The 24245-nt window shown below is 38.7% G+C and overlaps 1 protein-coding gene across 6 annotated transcripts in view; it reads left to right on the forward strand.

The window, feature by feature from the left end:
- The first annotated feature begins 1114 nt into the window (after window positions 1–1114).
- ZNF484 (zinc finger protein 484) overlaps window positions 1115–24245 on the forward strand; it is a 33558-nt gene continuing 10427 nt past the window's right edge. The window contains exons 1-6 of one of the 6 annotated variants that reach the window (XM_077138939.1): window positions 1115–1291; window positions 3393–3474; window positions 4296–4457; window positions 8194–8235; window positions 21246–21372; window positions 21661–21759. In XM_077138939.1, coding sequence (XP_076995054.1) covers window positions 4341–4457; window positions 8194–8235; window positions 21246–21372; window positions 21661–21759 — 385 coding nt within the window. In that variant the 5' untranslated portion in view covers window positions 1115–1291; window positions 3393–3474; window positions 4296–4340. Of the gene's footprint in view, window positions 1292–3392; window positions 3475–4295; window positions 4458–8193; window positions 8236–10699; window positions 12425–17697; window positions 19667–21245; window positions 21373–21660; window positions 21760–24245 lie in introns of those variants that run through there. The other 5 variants (XM_077138947.1, XM_077138958.1, XM_077138970.1 and 2 more) reach the window with 5 other exon arrangements.

Raw genomic sequence — 24245 nt, forward strand, 5'->3', positions numbered from 1 at the left:
GAGCCACTAGAAAAAATTCTTTGCTTCCTGTCTCTGCAACCTTGAGCTCTGCTGGTCTACAGGTCTTAGTCTCAGAAGGAGGAGTGCTTTCAGCAGGAGACACAACAAGGAGTCTGTTAAAATGGGAGCTAAGACTGCTCCCTGGCCACTTCGGGCTACACATGCCCCTGGATCAATAGGTAAAGAAGGGATTGACCTTGACTATCAACGGGGAAATAGGACTGCAACTACACAATGGAGATAAAGAAGAGTTTTCCTGGAATACAGGCGATCCCCTAGGGCATTTCTTAGTGCTACCACGCCCTGTGATTAAAGTCGATGGAAAACTGCAACAACTCAACCCAGGAAGGACTACCAATGGCCCACAAACTTCCAGAATGAACGTTTGGGTCATCTTACCAGGCAAGGAGCCACAGCCAGCTGAGTTGCTTGCTGGGGTAAAGGGAACATGGAATGGGTAGTGCAAGAAGCTAGGGATAAATACAAACTATGACCACGCGACCAGTTATAGAAACAAGGACTGTAATGGTATGACTATTTCTTTCTTGCTTTGTAAAGTGTATGTTTGTATTTGTATATAATATGAGGTTTTTACACAAAAACCTCAACTCAACGCATGACATGACTAAGGTTGAAAAGAATTTTTAAGATAGATCCTTGTTTCTATCCACATCCTACTGTAAGGGCAGCGCCCTTAGATCACCTCACTCACGCAGCGGGGTCTTCACGCTGTTGGGCTGGGGTCGCCGCTGTGCCTCCAGCGTCTGTGCAGAACCCGGCCGGCCAACACTTTCTGATTGAACACGTAAGGCATGAGGCCCACGCCCCTGCCCTTGCAGGCTATTCTTCCACACCAAGCACCGACCTCCTCCGGCCTCGCGCCCTGGCTTGCCTCCGCCCGGTTTCGCCACTGTCCTCGGGGTTCCCCCTTCTAATGGTGAGCGCAGAAACCGGGGAAAGGGGGTGTCTCAGGTTACTCTCAGCAGCACCGTACGTACGTCACTTCAACATGGTCGCCCCCAGGCGGGAGTGAGACCGTGGGCGCCGCCATGTTGGCCTACTGAGCGCCGGCACAATCCCACTGAGAAAAGGGAGTGTAGAGCGCCATGTTGGATACTGGCGAGGAACGGCTAAGAAAGCACTGTGAGGCATGCGCACGGGAGTCCGTCGGGCTCCCTCGGGGATGGGGAGGAGGATGGCCAAGAGGAAGCAGGTCCCGCTTTCGGTTTAGGGAGTGTCGAGCCGCTGGAGGTGAAGGGCCGCTGCCTGGAGAGCGCGTGGGGCAGGGCAGGTGCGTGCAGGGACGCGCTGCTCTGTGGGCTGGCGGAGGAAGGGTCGGTGGTGTCGGTGCCGGGCGGTCCGGGCCGCGGATGGGCCGCGGGTGGGCAGCGCCCGGGGCTGGTCCGCTCAGCGGGCTGTGGGCGGGGGCGGGCGAGCGCGGCCGGGGGTGCGGTGGGCTGGGAGGGGTCTGAGAGGGGGCGCGCGGGGGCCGTCATCCTTCTCCTCTCTCCCGGGTCCTCCCGGACGTGTACCGCCCTGTTTCTGATTTATCATCATAGCACATTTTGCTAGGCATTTAGAAAGTAAATACATACTGGTATTTATTGCCTTGGGGGTGTGTGCAGTATTCCCTTTTCCTTATTTTGAGTCCTTCCGTATCCACATTAGTAACGTCTCTGTCATTCCCATATTGTATTTCTGTATTATTCATTCTTTCTGTTTTGCGTTTTTAAATTATTTTATTATCACCCGTCCCAAGGATTTATCTATTTTACCGGCCATTTTAAAGGACCAGCTCTTGGTTTTGTTTATACTCCGTAATTTTTTTTCTGTGCCTTCCCACTCCCGGTCCTGTGACCTGATTTGTTGTTCTTTACCTTATTTTCCTGAGCTTTATGCTGGCTACATTTAGGATTGTAAAGTTCCTCTAAATTATACCTTTCGCTATGAAATGTTTAATTTTAATTTGCCGTTCCAGTTTGATCTTAGAAGTGTTCATTTCCAAATCATTAAGGTTTGTTTATTGTCTATTTTATTATATTGTCAGAAAGTGTAGCCTGCAAGTCTCAAAACTTTAAAAATTTATCAAGATTTTCTTTGAAGCCAATTTATATGTGAACTTTAAAATTTCCATGGTTATGATAGATATGTTGCAAAGTTCTCTGTATGTTAAATCTAACTTGTTTGTATTTTTCAAGACTTATTTATCTTTCTCTTTTTGTGTGTGTGTTTGATCCATACTTTTCTGAAAGAGATATAACAAAAGTTTACCACTCTAACAGTTCACTTTCTAGTTTAAAGGGGTTTTTCTCTAGTTTTATGTGTGTCTGGGGAATAGACATACATACATCTAATGGTTTCTGCATTTTGTATTTTTTTGAGCCCTGTTATTATATGATCCCTCTTTTCACCAAAGAAGCGCTTTTGACCTTAAATTCCGTTTTGATATATCCCTTGCCATCCCTGCTTACATTGTTACTGCTGTTGGATGAAGTGTTTTTGCCTAAAGTTTATTTTATATGCATATTAGTCTCTTAAATGGCTGACTTGTAAATATTAGATGTCTTTGGTTGTTATTGTTTTCCAAAGCCAACCTAGACCCTCTGTTGATGGGGAATTTTACTTCTTCAATTTACTGTAGTAATGATCTATCTGATTTTATGCTTTCTATTTTATGTTCACTTTTTTTTTTTGGCATGGGCAGCCTCCAAAAATCGAACTCCAGTCTCCGGCCACAGCAGGCGAGAATTCTGCCACTGAGCCACTGGTGCACCGCCCACGTTCACTATCTATTTTAACTTCATTATTTTTTTCTTTTCCTTTTCCTTCTTAAACTTTCACTAGCTTGATGGAATTTCTGTTCATTCTGTTTCTATTCTACATGTGCCATATGACTTCTGTGTGTTTCTTTCCTAAGAGAATTAGGGATGTTTTGTCATAGGATATAATTAAATTTCTCCCTTAATAGCCCTTTTATACATCATCATTCTTTTTTTTTTGATCATTATATTTTGCTTGCAATTATTGCTGAATTCACAGAGTTGAAAAGTGTATTGGAGGTTACCAGAGGATGAGGGGAAGGAGGCAGGGGATTGCACATTTGGCGAATATGGAGTAAATAAAATTAATACTACATGAATTGTTGCTGAACACTGTTTTCATATTTGGAATGCCCTTTTGTTAATTTTCCTCAGATAAAAATAGGGATACTCTGCAAGTGCTTTCATTTCTGAAAATGTCTTCCTCTAACCCTAACAGAGTTGGGTTGCAATTTTAGTTGCAATTTTTGCTGTCATTTAGCTTTTTTACTGCAGATGAGAAATCTTTCAGTTTTCTTGTTCTTTCACCTTTGCTTTAGATTTAGAAGTGCTTTTGATTGTTTTCCTTTTTAGGATTCAGGAATCTGCACAGTGTGGTTCATCGATGGGCTTCCTGTGTGGGTGGGCACTCACCTGAGTGTGCCCGTGGCAGAAGGTACGTCTGGATGAATGCCCAGAGTCCTCTGCAGGTACAGGTGTGCCTGTGCTGTGATGGAGACCCATGGTGGGCAGTGAGACAGGTGTGGGGGGCCAGTAAGGTGGGCCTTGGGGTTGATTGATGGAGGGAACCATCAGGAGGCACCGGAGGCTCTGTGGTTAGGGACTGTAGGACAAGTGATTTGGGGCCTGTAGACAGCAGGACAATAGGAATCAGTGACTGCAGGGGTGGGGTCAGTTATGGGGAGTTTTATAGCCATCACTGATTATATTTCTGAGGTGTGAGTAATGGCTTCTGCGGGTGGGCTCAGTGTGGAGTGATCGAGCAGCTTGATGAGTAGAAGTGAGGAGCCAAATGCCCAGGTCAGTTATGATTTGAGGGGCCTGAACAGTCAGAGAATATCATTATGTGGGACACAGTACTTGCATTTTATGTGGTTACTGATTTTGTAATAATAGCAGTAGCTTCTGGTTTAATGAGTACTTACATGCCATCCATGGACTGGGCACTCTTTAAATATTGTATGATCTCTCTGTTTATCCCCAGAAGTGTAAAGATGAGGAAACTGACACTGAAGAGAATTCTCTAAATATTCACAGGGAGATGGGGGAAGAGCTGGGATTCCAACGTTCATTAACTTTTGCCCCCAACGCGTGATCTTTCCCTTGTTCCATCTGCTTTTTATGGGGTGGCCTTGACTCCCTCACAGTCCTGGGTGCCCTGGCCTGCACCCCGGCTTCCAAACTCTCCTGAAAGCACAGTTGAGTGGGTCTTACCCTTAGGCACTGTCTTTCCAAGGTCGTTTTGTGTTTCCACAGAGCCCTGAGGTCCTTCACTCAACTGAGCCTTCAGGATCCCTTCTTATGACTCCACCCCGCCTCTGCACAACGTGCCAGCTGTCTTTGGATGTTCACCCACCTTCAGGTTCCAGGGAAAGCTGGTGTTTGAAGGCACACAGAGGTAAGGCCGAGTGTGGACAGGTCAGTGCGGAACACCTGGCCCAGAGGCCCCAGATCCTGGCCTGGGAGGATTGTCACAGCCCCTGTGATAGGGAAGGAGGAGCCCCAGAAGCAGGAATTTTCTGAAAGCTGGACTTGCTAAATAAATCATGTTGCTCAGTCAACACATGACTGATGGCCCTGTACCCCAAGACTGTTCCCTGGAATGGAAGAGATTTTATAACTTATTTTTAGAAAAATTTTCGAACATGTGGAAAAGCAGAGAGAAAAATGGAATCTGACTCCCACATACCCTTGTCACTCATTCTTAGCAGGTGTTCTAGTTCATGAGCTGCTGGAATGCAATATACCAGAAACAGAATGGCTTTTAAAAAAGGGAAATCTAATAAGTTGCTAGTTTATAGTTCTAAGGCCAAGAAAATGTCCCAGTTAAAACAAGTCTATAGAGGGCGGGCCGCGGTGGCTCAGCGGGCAAAGTGCTTGCCTGCCATGCCGGAGGACCTCGGTTCGATTCCCGGCCCCAGCCCATGTAAAAAGCAAACAAACAAACAAGGTGCAATAAAACAAGAAAATGTTTAAGGATGTTTCCCTTTCTTCCTTCCTTCCTTCCTTCTCTCTGTCTTTCCTTCCCTTCCTCCCTCTTAAAAAAAAAAAAAAAACAAAAAAAAAAACCAAGTCTATAGAAATGCCCAATCAAAGGCATCCAGGAAAAGATACCTTGGTTCAAGAAGGCCGATGAAGTTCAGGGTTTCACTATCAAGTGAGAAGGCACATAGCAAACACAGGGCTTCTCTCTCGGCTGGAAGGGCACATGGTGAGCAAGACATCATCTGGTAGCTCTCTCGACTGGCTTCCTGTTTCATGAAGCTCCCAGGGAAGCATTTTCCTTCTTCATCTCCAAAGGTCACTGGCTGGTGGATTCTGTGCTTCGTGGTGCTGCAGGGTTCTCTGCTCTCTCTGAATCTCTCTCATCACATCTCCAGGGAGATGATCTAATAACAGTTTCAAACATAATACTGAATAGGGATTAGAAGAAATGGCTACCTTTACAAAACGGATTAGGATTAAACATGGGTTTTCTAGGGTTCATGCATCATTTCAAACCAGCACAACAGGTATCAACATTTTGCCAATGTCATTTCACTTCTTCCTTCCCACTTGTTTGTTTTGGCTGAGTATTTTATACCAAATCCCAGAGATCATGCCGCTTGGCCCACAGTTGCTTCAACATTCAGGTCCAACTAAAGTGGACAGTTGGTGGCTTTTTTGGTCTGTTTTTGACATAATCACCATGCCATTACCTAATAGTGTCAGCACTAGTGACAGCAAATCCCTGATATTATCCAATGCTCAATCCATGGTCAGATTTCCCTGATTATCTCATAAATGACTTTTTCAACTTTTTCTTATGAAAATTTCAAACATATAAAAGTAGAAGAGTGAGGGTACAAGGATAGTTCAGCAGTAGAATTCTCACCTGCCATACAGGAGATCTGGGTTCAATTCCTGGCCCATGCACTTCCCAAACCAAACAAAGAAACAAAAAAAGCAAACCAAACAGAAAATTCAACAAATGGTGCTGCAGTAACGGATTACTCACATGGAAAAAGAATGAAATGTGACCCCCACCATACAGCATACAAAAAAGAAAAAGGTAGAGTAGTATAATGAACCCCAGATACCTGTCAACCAGCCTCCACAATTATCAACACATGCCCAACTGTTTTTCTTCTGCTGCTGAATTATTTTGAAGCAAGTCCTAAACTTTTTGTCATTTTTGTTCACGATTATTTTAATATATAAATCTAAAGGATGAGCACGACTTATAAAAATGGCCTCTGTACTATATCACACCTGAACATTTTAAAATACCTTTTTAATATCATTTTATGTGCATTGGATTAATAGGTAGATTTAGAAGCTTGATCAGATTCGGATTCCCTTTCTGTTTTTGGGTAAGACAGCTTCCTAGGCGGAACTGCATGCTTCCATTAGGAAGCACATCATATCTGGTTATCTAGTTTTGTGTTGTGAACAGCCATTGATGCGCATTTCCTAGATCCGCTGTTTTTATAGGGGCACAAATATTTCTACTATTCCTTCATTTATTAGCTGGAAAAATTATATAATTACTTAAAGAGAAAAAGAAGAACTCCATCAGTATTGGGTTACTCTAAGGTACAGCTATGTAGGGAAAACAGCAGAAATGCTTGACTAGTTTAAAAAATTATTCAATTCCTTAGAATCTTCCAAAGGTCTCAGAAATATCTAATATTTATGTACTTTATGTAAGTTGTACTGCAACAAAAAGTTTAAGAAGTAACCAAAAGGTTTTGCTTATATTAGAAAACTGTACTTAATAGGAGTGTTTCTAATTAAAAAATTTAAAGTAAAAATAGATTTTAAAACTAAGTCTAGAAGGGCAGTGCAATGGTGGCTCAGTGGCAGAATTCTCACCTGCCATGCCAGAATCCTGGATTTGATTCCCGGTGCCTGCCCATGTAATAAAAAAAGTTAGTCCTGAAAAAATTTGCATGGGGGCAGATCTAAGGTAAAAGGGACACAACAGCCAGTGTAGTGAGTCTTGATTTGACCTGCTTCCAAGCCAAACATTGAGACAAGGTGTGTCTGGGAACTTTGGGGAAATATTAGTATGAATGCATATTCAAATGGCATTATAGTATTAGTGTTAATTTTCTTAGGCATGATGGCCTCTTAGGAGATTTGTGCTCATGCATTTATGTGTTTAGTATCATGATGTCTGCAACTTTCAAATGGTTCTGACTGTGTGCGTATATAGAGAGAAAGCAAACATGGCAAAATTCTCCAAGTTGAACCTTTGTGGAGGGTCAATGTGTGTTTCTTGTACTCATCATCCAGCTTTTCTTTATGTTAAAAAACTGTCATAAAAATTTTTGTGAGAAAATGGCCTCATGCATTAAGCAACTTGGCTTAAGTCTGAAGATTGGCTGTTAACTATAGTCAGATCCACTTAATACAGGGTAGCAAGACAAAGTATCCACTGAAAGCTCCCTTTTAAGAACCATAAATAAGGGAAAATAGTGAAAAAGCTAGAAAATCCCCCCATTTTGGTTTCTCCTATGGATGGTCTCACATCTTGGAATGGGCTGGTCACAGAAAATCAGAATAAAATATAAAAAAAGACAATATATTCTTTTAAAAAAGAATTTTGGTTTTTACTAATAATGCAAATAATAGCATAATAATAAAATAATAAAAGAATAAAAGCAAATAATGTGAAACATAAAATTTCCTATACTTTTATCATCACCCAAATATGATATCTGTTAACATGGCAGTATATTTCCTTCCAGTTAATTTTCTCTGTGTGCAAATTGTGTGTATACACATGTAAGTATTTTACATTTAATTTAATGAAAATAGAATCATACTTTTTGGTATTCTTCATTTTTACTTGACATTTTAACATAAATATTTTTCTGTAGCATTTTAACATTCTATAGTTTTAACATTATGCCATCTGGATAGCTTATAAATTTATTTAAGCAATTCATAATTATTGGATATCAAGGTGTTTTTAGTCTTTTGCTATTAGCCATGCTGTGGCACAACTGCATTTAAATCTTTGTGCAATCTGTGAGGATTTTTTTATGATACAATCTAGAAATGAACTTTTGGGTTAGAGGTGCATCGGCCCTAAGTGATATACATTTCAGTGTGTGGCATTTGTGCACTTCCTTCTCTCATTTGTACCCCTCCTCATCTGTTTTTTCAGATCTCTTCTCTTCAAGAAGAGCCAGAAATGACCAAGTCCTTGGTGAGTTGTTTATGTATTAGTGCTTTCTTTGTTTACCAGTAGATTTTAAGAGATCTTTAATAACATTATAGTAAGAGACAAGAATAAATAAATAAAAACTGAGATCAGAGAAAATAAAGAAGAAACCCCAAGTCAAGTTTGGAATATAGATATATGCAAGTCATATGGTCTCACAGAGTTATGAATTTTGAACTGTAAAATTGTCTCTGATCTTCATGACAGACAGAACTAATGGAAACTTGATACATGGTTTATATGGTTGACAGGTAAAAATTTATTTCCTCTGTCATAAAGATTTCCAGATTCTTGATTTTCTCATTCTTGCCTGTTGAGAAAATTTTTGATAGATTTTTCAGTTGGGTGATATTTTAGTTTGCTAATGCTGCCAGAATGCAATATACCAGAAATGGGCTGGCTTTTATAAAGGGGATCTATTAAGTTACAAGTCTACGATTCTAAGGCCATAAAAATGTCCAGACTAAGGCATCCAGAGAAAGATACCCTGACTCCAGAAAGGACTATGTCTGTCACATGGGAAGTCATGAGGTTGATGTCTGCTGGTCCTTGTTCCCAGTTCCATTGCCTCCAGCTTTTGATTCCAGTGGCTTCCTCCCTAAGCTCTGTGGGTCCTTACTTAGCTTCTCCTTATTAAAAGCCATTCCAGCATGTTTGGTATTTGCAAACATAGCAGCACCCCACTTCTCTGGTACCAAAATCTGTATTAGTTTGCTAAGGCTGCTAGAATGCAATACACCAGAAATGGACTGGCTTTTTTTTTAGACTGGCTTTTAGTAAGGGGATTTATTTGGTTACGTATTTACAGTTCTTCAGAGAAAAGCCAGCTGGCTTTCCTCTGTCAAATGAGAAGGCAATGTGGCAACTTATCTTGACCTTGGCTCCCAGCTCTTGGGTTCAAACAGCTTTCCCCAGGGAGATTCCTTTTTGAACCTTTAAACATCTGGGCCTGAGCTGCTGAGCTCTCTTCTGACCTCCCTCTTTTAAGCCTCACTCATTGTGGAAGGCTCTCCCCTGAGCAGACTTTAGATGTAATCAACCATAGATTGAAATTCACATGCTGATGATTTAAGTGCACAGCAGCACAACACCTGGGCACCATCACCTGGCCAAGTTGACACCTGAACCTAACTACTACAGATGGGCTCTAAGGGTCTGCACCCCTCACGGATTCCCATGGGCTGCCAGTACTTCTTGTCCAAGCACTGCCCTCTGTAGTAAGGTTTTGAAATTTTATCATGAGTCAATGTTGAATTCTGTCAAATATTTTTGCATATCAATTTATACAATCAGGTGATTTTTCTTTAATTCTATTTTTTTTTTTTTTTTCACATGGGCAGTCTCTGGGAATTGAACCCAGGTGGTGCCTGGCATGGCAGATGAGAATTCTGCCATTGAGCTGTCATTGCCCACCCTTTAATTCTTTTTATATGTTGTTGAATTGTATTTGCAAATACTTTGTTAAGGGTTTTTGCATCATGTTAATGGGGATGTTGATCTGTCAGATCAAATGATATTTTTTCTTTTTTTGTACTGCTTTTGGTTTTGGTGTCAGGGTAATATTGGCCTCATAAAATTAGTTAGAATGTGATCCTTTATATTCATTACTCCAGAAGGGATTATGCATAATTTGTGCTTCCTTTTCCTATACTGTCTTTATTCAATTTTTTTGTTTTGTTTTTTCTTTGTTTGATTTTTGTATCAGAGTGTTACTGGCCTCAAACAATGAATTGGGAAATGTCCTCTCCTTTTTCATTTTCTGTAAAAGTTTGTGTAGAGTTGATGTTATTCCTGTAAACATTTGATAGAATTCTGCAGATAAACCATCTAGACTTAGAGATTTATTTTTTGCAAGTTTTAAAATTACAAATTCAGTTTCCTTAGTAGTTATAGGGCTCTTTGAATTCTCTGTTTCATATAGAAAGAGTTGCGGTAGTCTATACTTTTTTAAGGAATTGGTTCATTTCATCTCAATCTTCAAATTTATGTGTGTAGTTTGTTCATAGTACTCCCTTGTTATCTGTTTGATGTTGGTAGGGTATATAGTGGTACCTCCTGTTTCAGTGAGTCCTCATATTGGTGATTTGTGTCTTTTCTCTTTTTTTCTTGATCAGTCTTGCTAGGTGTTTTTCAATTTTATTGACCTTTCCGTAGAACCAGCTTTTTGTCTCCTAGATTTTTCTCTAATATTCATTTTTCAATTTCACTGATTTTTGCTTTTTATCATTTACTTCCTTCTGCTTGCTTTGGCTTTCGTTTTTTCTTTTTATAGTTTCTTGAGTTGGGAGCTTATTGATATGAGAATTTTTTTTCATTTCTAAAATAAGCCTTTAGTCCTGTAGATTTGCCTATAAACACTGATTTTGCCACTTCCCACAAATTTTGCCTTGATGCTTTTTCATTTTTATTCAGTTCAACATAGTTTTTAAACATTTTGTATTGTGAAATTTAATGTATATTGAAAATAGCAATATATTTCAAAGTACGTTGTAATAAGTAGTTGTAGAACAGATTTCAAAATTTGGTATCTGTTACAGTGCCACAATTTCAGGTTCTCCCTTCTAGCTGCTCCAAAGTCCTGGAGATTAAAGAAATATCAATATGATGATTCAGCAGTTATACTCATTTGTTAAATCCTATCTTCTCTGTATAACTCCTGCTTTGATCCTTTTCACAGCCTTTAGAGGTGTTTGGGCTACGCCCATTCTGACTTTTTCACGTTGGAAAGGGCTGTCAGCAGTGTGGGAAGGGAAGGTGGAACTAGTTGATGTTCTGGAGAGGCTGACCCTTCTGCATATCAGGACTTCTCTGGTCTAAGAACCTTCTGGAGGTTGTAGGCTTCTGGAAAGTAATCTTAGTGCATGAAACTTTTGTAGAATCTCAGATCGAGCCCTAGGTGTTCTTTAGGGTTAGCAGAAGTGGTGGTGGTTGGGGCTTGTCAAACTGTGGCAGTTACCAACATCTAACTGAAACTTGCATAAAAGTAGCCTCCAGAATAGCCTTTTGACTCTATTTGAACTCTCTTGGTCACTGATAACCTTATTTTGTTACATTTCTTTTCCCCTTTTTGGTCAGGATGGGGTTATCGATCCTACAGTGCCAGGGCCAGGTTTATTCCCAGGAGCCATGTCCCACATTGCCAGGGAAACTTTCACCCCTGCATGTCATGTCCCACATAGGGGGAAGAGTAATTATTTTCCTTGCAGAGTTGGGCTTAGAGAGAGAGAAAGGCCACATCTGAGCAGCCAAAGAGGTTTTCTGGGAGTGACTCTTAGGCAAAATTATAGGTAGGCTTAGCTTCTCCATTACAGAAGTAAGTTGTATAAGAGCAAACCTCAAGATCAAGGCCTTGGTCTATTGATTTGGGAGTCCCTAATGTTTAAGATAGTATCAGTGATTTCCTGCTGGAAAAGTTTAATAGTTCCATTTTTTTTCTCCAGTCTCTCAAGGGACTTTGCCAATACTTTTTAATTATCTGCCCAACACAGCAACATATTTTTAAACATTTTCTTGACGCTCTTCATTGACTCATGGTTTAATTAGAATTGTGTTAATTTTAGTTCAATTCTATTGTGGTCAGAGAAGACTCTGATTTCAGTTCTTTTAAATTTGTTGAGATCTGTTTTAGGCACCAAGCTATGGTATATCTTGATAAAAAATATAAATGTTCCATGTGCTTCTGCTGGTTGCTCAGTATGCCAGTTTGAACTTATGACCTCAGAAATGCCATGTTTTAATCCTGATCCAATCTTGTAGGGGCAAGATTTATTTTAATCCTGATTCAACATTGCAGTGTGGAACTTTTGATTAGATTATCTCCGCAGAGATATGGTGTGCCCAGTTGTGGGTGTAGCCTTTTGATTAGATGGAGATGTAGCTCTACCCATTCCAGGTGGGTCTTGATTAATTTACAGGAGTCCTTTAAAAGGGGAAACATTTTGGAGAAGCCTCAGATGTAGATGTTTATAGAACAGTTTCTTCAGAGCTGACAGAGACTCAAATGTTTGGAGATGCTTGAAGTGCTGGTAGAGAGAGCAGACCTAGACACGGGCAGAGCCCAGCAGACGTTGCCATGTGCCTTCCCAGGAGGTGCTAAGGAAGTCAGAACCCGGGGTTCAGTCCTGGAGGAACTAAGTGAAGGCCCACAGATGACATCGTTCTTTCCTGAGTGAAGGTAACCTCTTATTTGTGCCTTAATTTGAACATTTTCACAGCCTTAGAACTGTGAACTTGCAACTTTTTAAATCCCCTTTATGAAAGCGGTTCCATTTCTCGTATATTACATTCTGGAAGCTTTAACAGCTAAAACATTCAGTATCATGTTTATGTCAATTAGTTTCTGTTGGTTGATGATGTTGTTGAGTTATTCTATAAACTTGCTAATTTTCTGTCTAGTTGTTCCAATAAGTATTGAGAGAGAATATGGAAATCTTCAATTACAACTATAGATTAGTTTCTTTCTTCTAGTTCCATTAGCTTTTATTTGACTATATTGCATCTTTGTGGTTTATTGCGCACACATTTATGATTGCTATATCTTCCTGGTGGATTGACCATTTTATAGTTGACTAATGTCCATGAAAATTTCCTTTCCTCTGAAGTCTGCTTTATATGATATTGATATAGCCATTCCTACTTTTTTGATACGTTTGCATTTATATATTTTTTCTATCCTTTTACTTTCAACCTACTTTTTGGCTATATTTAAATGAATTTCTTGGAGATAACATATATACATGTGTCATGTGTTTTTACCTACTCTTCCAGTTTCTTTTAATTGGTATATTTAAACTATTTCACTTAATATAATTATTGATAATGTTAGGGTTTACATCTGTCATTTTATTTTTTGCTCTGTTTTGCTCCAGATTGCTGCCAGTGAACCGTCATTGTTGTTTTTTCTTTTTTTGTATATGGGTGTTTCTTGGTCTGGTGAATCCATGAGGGCTCAGTGCTGATGCTGGCTCAATTTCAGGCCTCTCAGCAACAGCAGCAGCAGCAGCAGCTTCTGGTCTCCCACTAGCATCCACCTAGATATAGGAGCCAGTGTACTCTCTTTTGATAGGTTTTTTTTTTTGGTTGGTTTTTGCTTTTTTTGTATTTGTTTGTTTTTAGTCTGAAAGATCCCTGAGAGTACCAATGACTCAGTTTCAGCCCCTATAGCAGTGGCTTCCAGCTTCTTGTCTCTGTCTACTGAGAGCCTTGGAAGCAGAACACCTTTTGTGTTTTGTGGATTTTTTTTTTCCTTTAAGTTTTGTTTGTTCATTAGCATTTTTTTTCTTTTCCTCTCTCTCTCTCATTTATTTTTCTTTTTTCTTTTCCTTGTTCTGATGGTCCGAGGAATGTTAAGAGCTAGATTTCCAGAGTGAGCATAACATATTACTCAGAATGTGTAATTCTCAACAAAAAATTACAAAACATACAAAGAGACAGCAAAGTTTGTCTCAGCCACAGGAAAAATTATTTCAACAGAACTATTCAGGATGAAATCCAGTTGCTAAAATCACCAATCATATATCTTAGAGCACCTCTTTTAAATAGGGTTAGTGAACTAAAGGAAAACACAGACACGTAATTAAAGGAAATCAAGAAAGCAGTATATGAATGAAATGAGAATTTCAGTAATGAGCTAGGAATTATAAAGAGGATCCAAAGGGTAATTCTGGGGCCAAAAAGAACAATAACTGATATCTAAAATTGAATAAGGGGTTCAAAGCAGATTGGAGCAGGCATAAGAAAGGATAGTGAGTTTGAAGATAAGACTATTGGAATTGGAGGAGCAGAAAGAAAAAAATTGGTGAAACAAAATGTACAGAGCATGAGAAACCTGTGGGAAGTGATCAGGTGCACCAATGTTTGCATCATAGGAGTCCTCTTGAAGCAGGAGCAAAATAAATGGAAAGAAAGCATATTTGAAAAAATAATGACCAAAAACTTACCAAATCTGATGAAATATATGAATACACAAATATAGAAAGCTCAATGAACTACAAGCAGGATAAAACAAAGATATCCACGCTGAGACACATTATAATCAAACTCGTGATTCTAAAGAGAAAGAGAGAACCTTGAAACAGCAAGAGAAGTGAAGCACCACACACAAGAAATCTTTAATATGATTAGCATCCAATTTCTCATTAAAAATTCAGGCAATGGGAAAACATATTCAAGTTCTGAAAGAAAAAAATTGCAGAAGACTAATGTATATGGCACATCTGTTATTCAAAATGAAGGGAAAATTAAGACATTACCAGGTGAACAAAAACTGAATTTATTACCAATAGACATGTCTTCCAAGAACTGCTAAAGGCATTCCTTCATGTTGAAGGGAAAGGACACCAGACAGTAACTCGAAGTTGTATGAGGAAATAAAGACCTCCAGTCTGTGTACTTGTGCTGGTTTGAAAAGATTTATGTCCCCTAGAAAAGCCATGTTTTAATCTAAATCGCATTTCATAAAGGTAGAATAATCCCCATTCAATACTGTATGTTTGAAACTGTAATCAGATCATCTCCCTGGAGATGTGATTTAATCAAGAGTGGTTGTTAAGCTGGATTAGGTGACGACATGTCTCCACCCATTTGGGTGGGTCTTGATAAGTTTCTGGAGTCCTATGAAAGAGCAAACATTTCGGAGAATAAGAGATTCAGAGAGAGCAGAGAATGCTGTAGCACCACGAAGCAGAGAGTCCACGAGCCAGTGACCTTTGGAGATGAAGAAGGAAAACGCCTCCTGGGGAGCTTCATGAAACCAGAAGCCAGGAGAGAAAGCTAGCAGATGATGCTGTGTTCACCATGTGCCCTTCCAGCTGAGAGAGAAGCCCTGACTGTGTTTACCATGTGCCTTCTCACTTGAGAGAGAAACCGTGAACTTCATCAGCCTCCTTGAACGAAGGTATCTTTCCCTGGATGCCTTAGATTGGACATTTCTACAGATTTCCTTTAACTGGGACATTTCCTCGTCCTTAGAACTATAAACTAGCAACTTATTAAATTCCCCTTTTTAAAAGCCATTCCATTTCTGGTATATTGCATTCCGGCAGCTAGCATACTAGAACTAAATCAGTAATTATAAATGACGGTATTATTGCATTTTTCACTTGTGTTGCCATCTTTTACTTTTTATGTGGTTTAAAATTCAGATTGTAAAAAGCAATCTTAAACTGTTGTTACTGGGCACACAGTGCATTAAGAAGTACACTCCAACTGTTTGCAGTTCACAAAAGACAAAGAGGTTTAAGAAAGGGTAGGGAAAAATATTCCATGCAAATAGGAATTCAAGGACAGCTGGGTGGATATTCTAATATCAGACAAAATAAACTCTAAGTCAAAAACTGTACCAAGGTATGCATAAGGACATTTTATATTGATAATAGAGTCAGTTGAACAGAAACAATTAAAAATATATGTTTATATATGCCTAACAACAGAGGCCCAAAATGAATATGAAGGAAATATTGATAGAATTGACAAGAGAAATAGGCAGTTCTCCAATAATATTTGGAGATTTCAAGACACCATTATCAATATTGGATACAACATCTAGACAGAATATCAGGGAAGAAGTAGGGGACTTGAACAACCCTACAGATCAACTAGTTTTAACAGACACATACAGAATATTTCACCCAACAACACATTGTTTTTTTCACATGCGACATAGATAATTCTCCAGGATAGAACATATTAGGGCTTTCATATGCACATAGATCATTCTCCAGGGTAGAGCATATGCTAGGGCACAAGAGAAGTCTCAAATTCAAAAATATAGAGATGATATAAAATATCTTCTCTGAGCTCAATGGAATAAAGCTAGAATTAATAATAGAAGGAAAATTGGGAAATGTATAAATATGTGGAAATTAAATAGCACACTTTTCAGAAGCCAGTGGATTAAAGAAGAAATCCCAAGAGAAATTAGAAAATACCTAGAGATGAATAAAAGCTAAAATACAACATACCAACACTTACATAAGAAAAGAAGAAAGATTTCAGATCAGTAACCTAACCTCATACCCTAAGGAACCCCAGAAAGAAGAGAGAAATAAACCCAAAGTTAGCAAATGGCAGGAAATAATTAAGACTGGAATGATGGTAAATGAAATAAAGAATTGAGAAACAGTTGAGAGAATGAATAAAGCTAAAAGTTGTTTCTTTGAAAATAAATCTGTAAAATAAATCTGTCTAGGGTGACAGAGAGAAAAGATACCAATAATAGCAGAAATTAAACTAGTGACATTACTGTGGACTTTAGAGAAAGAATGATTATGAGAGAATACTGTGAATACTGACAAATAATCTAAACAAAATGGAAAAATTCTTAGGAACACATAAATGACTCAAACTTAAGCAAGAAGAAATAAACCTATAACAAGTATAGAGATAGAATCTGTAGTCAAAAACCTTTCACTAAAGAAAAGTCCAGGACTAGATGGCTTCACTGGTGGATTTTACCAGACATTTGAAGAAAATTAACACTAGTCCTTCTCCAATTCTTCCAAAGAATTCAAAAGGAAGGAACATTTCCTAATGCATTCTCTAAGGCCAACATCACATGAATACAAAAACTTGATAGATACCACAAGAAAAGAAAATTACCAACCAATTTGCCTTATGAATATGGATGCAGAAATCCTTAAGAAAATACTAGGAAACCAAATCCAACAGCACATTAAAAAGACTACACACCATGATTACATGGGATTTATCCAAGCAATGCAAGTGTGGTTGGGCATATGAAAATCAATTAATGTAATATATCACATAAGTATAAAGAAGGAAACTGACCCATATGATGGTCTCAATAGATGTAAAAAAATGTATTTTACAAAACCCATCACCCAGTATTGATAAAAATACCCAGCAAACAGGGAATAGAAGGGGTCTTTCTAAGTATTATAAAGGGCATTGATGAAAAAACCACCACTAAAAGCCCACCACTAAAAGCTGCCCCCATAAAATCAGGAAGGGACAAGGATGCCCACTTTCACCACTGCTATTCAATATTGAGTTAAAAGTTGTAGCCAGAACAATTAGGCAAGAATAGGAAATAAAAGATATCCAGTTTAGAAAGGAAAAGATTAAACTGTATTTGCAGACAGCCTGATCTTATATAGGGAAAATCCAAAATAATCTACAAGAAAACTACTAGAGTTAATAAATAAATTCAGCCAAGTGACAAGGTACAAGATCAACACAGAATTCAGTTGCATTTCTACACACTAACAATGAGCAACAGAAGAGAAAAGTAAGAACATAACTCCATTTATGATAGTATCCAAAGGGATAATATACCTTGGAATAAATTTAACTAAGGATGCGTGAAGACTTGTATACCGAAAACCACAAGAAACTGCTGATTGTTTGTAGATCAGTGCTACTCAAAGTGATATCCAGATTCAGTGCACTACCAATCAAAATTACAACAGCTTTTTTTTCTTTTTCTAGAGATGGAAAAGCTGATTCTCAAATTCCCATGGAACTGCAAGGGACCCCAAATAGCCAAAACAATTTTGAAAAACAAGAACAATGTTGGATGACTCACATTTACTGATTTCAAAACTTACTACCAGAGAGGAAATGGCTCTTCTGGTGGCAGAGTAGGAGAGGCTGAGGTCGCCCCAGCTCCTGCAACAATGAGAGACGCAGTAGAAAAATGACAGGGACGGTGATCATGGGGTCTTCTACCCTGCATAGGGAGGCCCTGGGCGCACACACACACACACAAAGGAGAAATTGTGACAGAGAGAATGGGTGAATGTGCTTGGCCATGACTCCACCTACCCCTGCAGCTGGCTTGGAAAGATTTTCCCTTTGGCTTTCGCTTCATAGCTGGGAGCTCCCATGGTGAGCTTGGAAGATAACAGACATGCTTTTCCTGTACACAGACTTCCCTTAGTCAAGGAAAGAGCCTACTCCCTGCCTGTGTGATGTGCTGCTCTGGGCACCTGTTTTTTTTCTGGCAAGGACTGAAAGCGTTCATTAGGATAGGTCACTGCCATGGCAAAGTTGACATTCGTAATAACTTTTCTACTTGATATTTTGACAAGGTTCACAGTCTTTAAAGCTAATCAAATAGTACTTAAGTTAACATTTAATATTTAGAATTTAAGAAACTCTGAAACCTGTAGTTGTAGATATAGGGTAAGATGCTAGACCCAAGAACATTCAATAATATTGAATGTTAGTGGACTAACTTTACTAGTTAGGGGACCCAGATTAAGAGAATGGATTAAATAATATGATCTATCTGTATGCATCTCACAAGACCAAAGGATACAAACAGATTGAATGTGAAAGGGTGGAAAATACATGTTCTGTGCAAGCTGTAACCAAAAGAAAGCACAAGTAGCTATACTGATATTAGATAAAATAGATTTTAAATGTTATGACATAATAAGAGAAAAATTTTCATGTTAGTGGTGAAAACATTTGTACCTTTATATTTTCCTGAAATAAAAAACTTGAAAACATTCAGTAACATAGGTCATTACCATAGCAAAAAATTGATATTTCTCATAATTTTCTACTTGATATTTTGAGAATGTACAGTTTTGATAGTTAATCAAATGGCATTTAAGTTAGTATTTAGTATTTAGAATTCCAGAAACTCTGATATCTGTTTTTGTAGATTTTTTTGTTTGCCCTAATTTTAAATTGGTTTATGAAAGTTACTGTACAAACACAGACTTTATAATTATGTAAAATGCCAAAAATACAGGCTCTTAAAAAAAAACAACTTACTGCCAACTTACAGTAATCAGACATTGTTCCTGGCATAAGGATAGACAGATAAGCAAGTGGAATAGAATTGAAAGTTCAGGAGTAAACCCCACACACCATGGCCAACTGATTTTTGACAAGGATGTTAGGTATATGTAATGGGGAGAGAATAGTCTCTTCAACAAATAATGTTTTGGAAGTTTGGATATCCATGTGCAGAAGAATGAAGTTTTAGCTCTACTTCACATATACAAAAATTAACTGAAAATGGATCAATGGCCTAAATATAAGTGCTAAAACATAAAACTTTTAGAAGATAACAGGGACAAATCTTCATGATGTGGACTTCAGCTTTTTTTTTTTCCAAAAAGCTTGAGAAACAATAGATAAATGGAACTCCATCAAAATGAACTTGCATACATCCAAGGGCATTATTATTGGCCTGGCAATCCCACTATTAGGTATTTACCCAGAAGATCTGAAAGCAGTAACTCAAACAAATAATTTGCATATGGATGTTCGTAGCGTTATTCACAATTGCGAAAAGTTGGAAACAACCCAAGTGTCCATCGACTGATGAATAAACAACATGTGGTATATACGTATGTTGAAATATTATTCAGCCATAAAAGGAATGAAGTCCTTGATGCATACAAGAACATGTATGAAACTTGAGGACATTATGCCAAGTGATGTAAGTCAGACACAAAAGGACAAATATTGTATGATCTCACTGCTATGAACTGATTGTAATAAGCAAATTCATAGATTTAGAATCTAGAATATAGGATACCAGAGTGTAGATTGGGATTAGAGAATAGGGAGTTGATACTTAATTTGTATGAAATTTCTATTTAGTTGATTGTAAAGGTTTGGAAATTGATGGTGGTGATGGTAGCACATTACTGTCAGTGTGATTAACAGCTCTGAGCTGTATAGGTGAATGTGGTTAAAAGGGGGAATCTTTAACTCATACATGTTACTAGAACAAAAAATAAAAGATAGAACATTGAACTCTGTAACACAGTGAAGCCTATTATAGACAGTGGACTGTAGTTAATTAGTACTAGTGTAAAATGTTCTTTCATGAGTCATAGCAGATGTACTGCACTAAAACAAGATGTTGGTGATAGGGTGATATGTGGAAAAACACACCTAATGTAAACTATGGATGTTAGCTAATAGTACTATTTAATAATTGTTCATCAATTGTAGCAAAGGTAACTACTGTTAAAAAGTGATACAATTATTAAAAAATTATTAATATTATCATTAATTTTAACAAATGTTCTACACCATTGAAAGGTATTGGTAGTGTGGTGGTATATGGAAATCCCATATTTTATGCATGATTTGTCTGTAAATCTACAACTGCTATAACATAAACAAAACAAATAAATAAATTCTGCATTTAAAAAACTAGTCAAAGGACTTGCACATTTTTCCAAAGAGGCTATACACAAATCCCACATATGAAAGGATGCTCAATATATTAGCCATTAGGAAAATGGAAATCAAAACCACAATGAGATACTACTTGCCACTTACAAGGATGGCTATTATTAAAAAAAATAAAAACAAAGTAACAGGTGTTGGAGAGGATGCCTAGAAATTGCAACTGTGGTGCATTGTCGGTGGGAATGTTAAAAATGGCAGCAATCTGGCAGTTCCTCCGAAAGTGAAATATAAAATTATCATATGGCCTGGCAATTCCACTTCTAGGTATATAACCAAAGAAAGTTAAAACAGGGTCTCAAACAGTACTTGCGCACTGGCGTACGTAGCAGCGTTATTCACAGTAACTGAAAGGTGTACGTAAGGGTCCATCAACAAATGAATGGTTAAAGAAGATGTATATGCATAATAGAGAATTGTTTGGCCACAAGAAGGAATGATGTTCTGAGACAAACTGCAGCTTGAATGAACCTTGAAAACATTAGGCTTGGTATTAAAGACAGATTTTGTATGATGGTAACTAAAAGATATCTAGAAATAGTAAAGTCACAGAGCCTAAAGTAGATTAGAGTTTACGGGGGGAAGGGAGAGTAAACAGACTAACAAGAAGCAAACAAAGACCAGAACATTATCACACTGCAGAGGAATGGTGTAATATTTTTAGCGAGATTTCTTTTTCCTTCAAAATATAATTTATAAAATAGATGTTTAGTAAGAACCTGTTATAACATGTTAAAAATTAAAAAAAGTAAATTTCCACACATCTTGCTCCTCTCCTCAATCCTGACCCTACCTTGAATGGAAATTTGTGTTTACAGGGATCGGTGTCTCTCAGGGATGTAACCATAGACTTCAGCAGGGAGGAGTGGCAGCAGTTGGACCTTGCTCAGAAATGCCTATACAGGGATGTGATGCTGGAAAACTATTTCAACTTGATCTCTGTGGGTAAGCACAGCTCTGCTGGGTATCATAGGGTGTACCTAATTCAGTATATTTTCTTTCTCACTGGAATTTCTAAAAGCTGTGGGATTTCTGAGGTATTTGTTAATTCCAAAGACTGCTGGACATCTGAAGTGTGTAATGGTTTTTTTTTCATTATTTTGTCCCTTGTTCTTAATAATCCCTTTGGGCATTAAGAATGTAACATTTTCCAGTGAACTTTTCTGAAAAGCAAATGGAATACTTCATAATATAGCCTCTGGAACCAAATCCTCCTTCATTTTCTGTTGGTAGGATATCAAGTTCCCAAGCCAGAAGTCGTCTTCAACTTGGGTCAAGGAGAGGAGCCATGTATGTTGGGCAGTGACATCTCAACTTCTCCGAGCCGTCCAGGTGAGTAGGGAGCCAAGGGCACGAGAGATCATGCCATTGAACTGCCACTTTCCTGGGAGCTGCTGACCACTTCGACATGCTACTAAGAAAACTTATTTCTTATATGTTCTAAACTTTTAGAATCGCTTGAGTACAGTTGATATGGGCTGTTCAACTATCTGAATGCCACTGCTCCTAAAGACCCTTTCCTAAATGTCAGTTGTCTTCTTTGCCTGACTGTTTAGGAGGAGGGTATACTGTACAATTTCTGTTACCAAGGATCACTTCACCCTGCATTGTCTAAGATCCTTTAATGCTTTTACTCCCTTTCCCTAGCATTTTTATTCTTTTTACTGCCACCAAGGCCTTCGGTCATTTTCTTATACATTTAGATACTTATAGATCTGCCTACTTTCAGAATTACTGTAGGCCACACACCTGCTCCTGCTGGTTCATTTTCATTTTCTCTCTTTCCTCCCGGTGCCTTAGAATCGACATCTGGAGCAGACCTTAGTTTTAGTCCCCCCAAACTCGACATCTCCCAATGTCTCTCCTCCAACTGTTGGCTTTGAGGGTATTATTACCTGCATTTGGGGGCAGGCAAGGTTTTGCTGTATTTGATTAGTATTTGTGTTTCTTGACATTTTCTTCTGTTTTGGCTAGTGTAACAAAATATCAATTTGTTCTTTCTAACTAACTTATTTATTTTAATATTTTAAAAAAACCTTGGGTGCAGAAGATTGAGTTAATTGCAGCTCTCAGTCTGTAGTATATCATCGTCATCAATTTGTTTAAGGCCCTCTTTTATTTCTTATTTTTTAGTTTTTTGTCCCTGTTCCACATACCCTTTTATTTTCACAATTGACCTTTTCTTTGGGGGGGGTACATAGTTTCCTACATGGCAGATGAGCATTCTACCACTGAATCACCCATGCGCTCCTCCACATGCCCTTTAATCCTGCCCATAGGCAACTGTTCAAATATAGTTGCATAGGTTTGCTCCCTATCCTTGAATTTGGGGTGTATTTTGTAAAAGCTAAGCTGTTGGTATTTTTAATTTATAGAAGTGGAACCGTGCTAAGTATCCTACAAGTTTATTTTTTTCCACTAAAATTAGTTCATATTGCACTAGCTTGGTCCACATACAGTGTGTTTCATGTATTGCTTCTAACTGCTGCATAGCATTTCACTTGTACAGCTTCTCAGCTACTACAGTGATATTTTTCATTAATTGTTCTAGTGGGAAGTGAGAATTTCTCAGGGAAAAATAGCAGGGTTGCTCTGTCCTTGGGTACAGCAGTATTTAACTTGACTAAGTATAAATCCTTTCTAGATTGGCAGTGTCATTCTACAATCTCCTTATGGCATAAGGGTATTGGTTTCTGTGCATTCCTGCTGATACCTCATGTTATCCAGATTTCCAATAATTTGGCTAATGTAATGGGCTTTAATTTCTAATTATTGTTTTAATTTGGATTGCTCTAATAACAAAATATTTTGAATATCCCACATGCATCTTGTAAGCGAGTCTGACTTCATTTTTGATACTTGACTGCTAATGGCTCTTCAGCCTCATCTTTCCCAATTTCCCTTCTGTTCCCCGCCATATCTTGGAAGCTGATAAGGAAGCCTTGGTGCTTCTTCCTTGGTGCCAGTGGGAGGTTCAAACCATATGTGGGAACCCTCAGTTCAACTGCACCCCCTACCACCATAAAACCCTCAAGTCAGTCTCTTCTCCCTGTTCCTCAAGCCATTTTCAGAGCTGCTTGTGAACCACCCTGCTCTCCCCCCAAATTCTCATAGTGTGAATAATAAACCTTCTCATACCCTCTCGATGAGTGTGTTGCATCATTCTTGACTTCTGCATGAAATTTGGGGGAATGTATTTCTTATCTACAGGTGGCTTCAAAACAGTTGAAACTGTGAGCAGGATGTCTAGACAATGGCCATCACCCCATGGGCTTTTCTTCTCTTGCTTTGGCTTGCTGGCTGACTCTCTTAACTGCTGGTGAGCATTTTGAGCTGCTGCTTTGACTTGGGGTATATTGCTGAGTCCTCTGAGCCTCTATAATATATTTAGTCAACCTGAAGTATAATTGGCATTTAGGGACTAGAGATGGGATTAGGGCTCTGGCTCATATAATTCACCTGGATCTCTCTGTTTGTCTCAGACTGAATCATGTGTCTTGATTTCACCATAAACTGTGACTGATGATAGACTTGGGAAAACGATTCTTACCCTGTGATCGTTGCTTGTGTGTCTGAACTAGCCATTGGCCCCCATTGGATAGAGCACTCAGGAATGACTGATACCCTGTGCTCACGCGGGGGAAGAGCAGTTCCAGTGTAGCATGCACTGTACCGTGTGAAACTCCTCAAAGCAGATTGCTCACATGGACCCTACAAAAGGCCTTTGCTGCCTGTGCCTCTGTCATTACAAACATCCTGATCCCCATGGTTATAGGGAAAATACCCATGGCACTTTTGTGGTATAGCCAAGAGATTCA

The sequence above is a fragment of the Tamandua tetradactyla genome, chromosome 2 (genome assembly GCF_023851605.1).
Source record: "Tamandua tetradactyla isolate mTamTet1 chromosome 2, mTamTet1.pri, whole genome shotgun sequence".
NCBI lineage: Eukaryota > Metazoa > Chordata > Mammalia > Pilosa > Myrmecophagidae > Tamandua > Tamandua tetradactyla.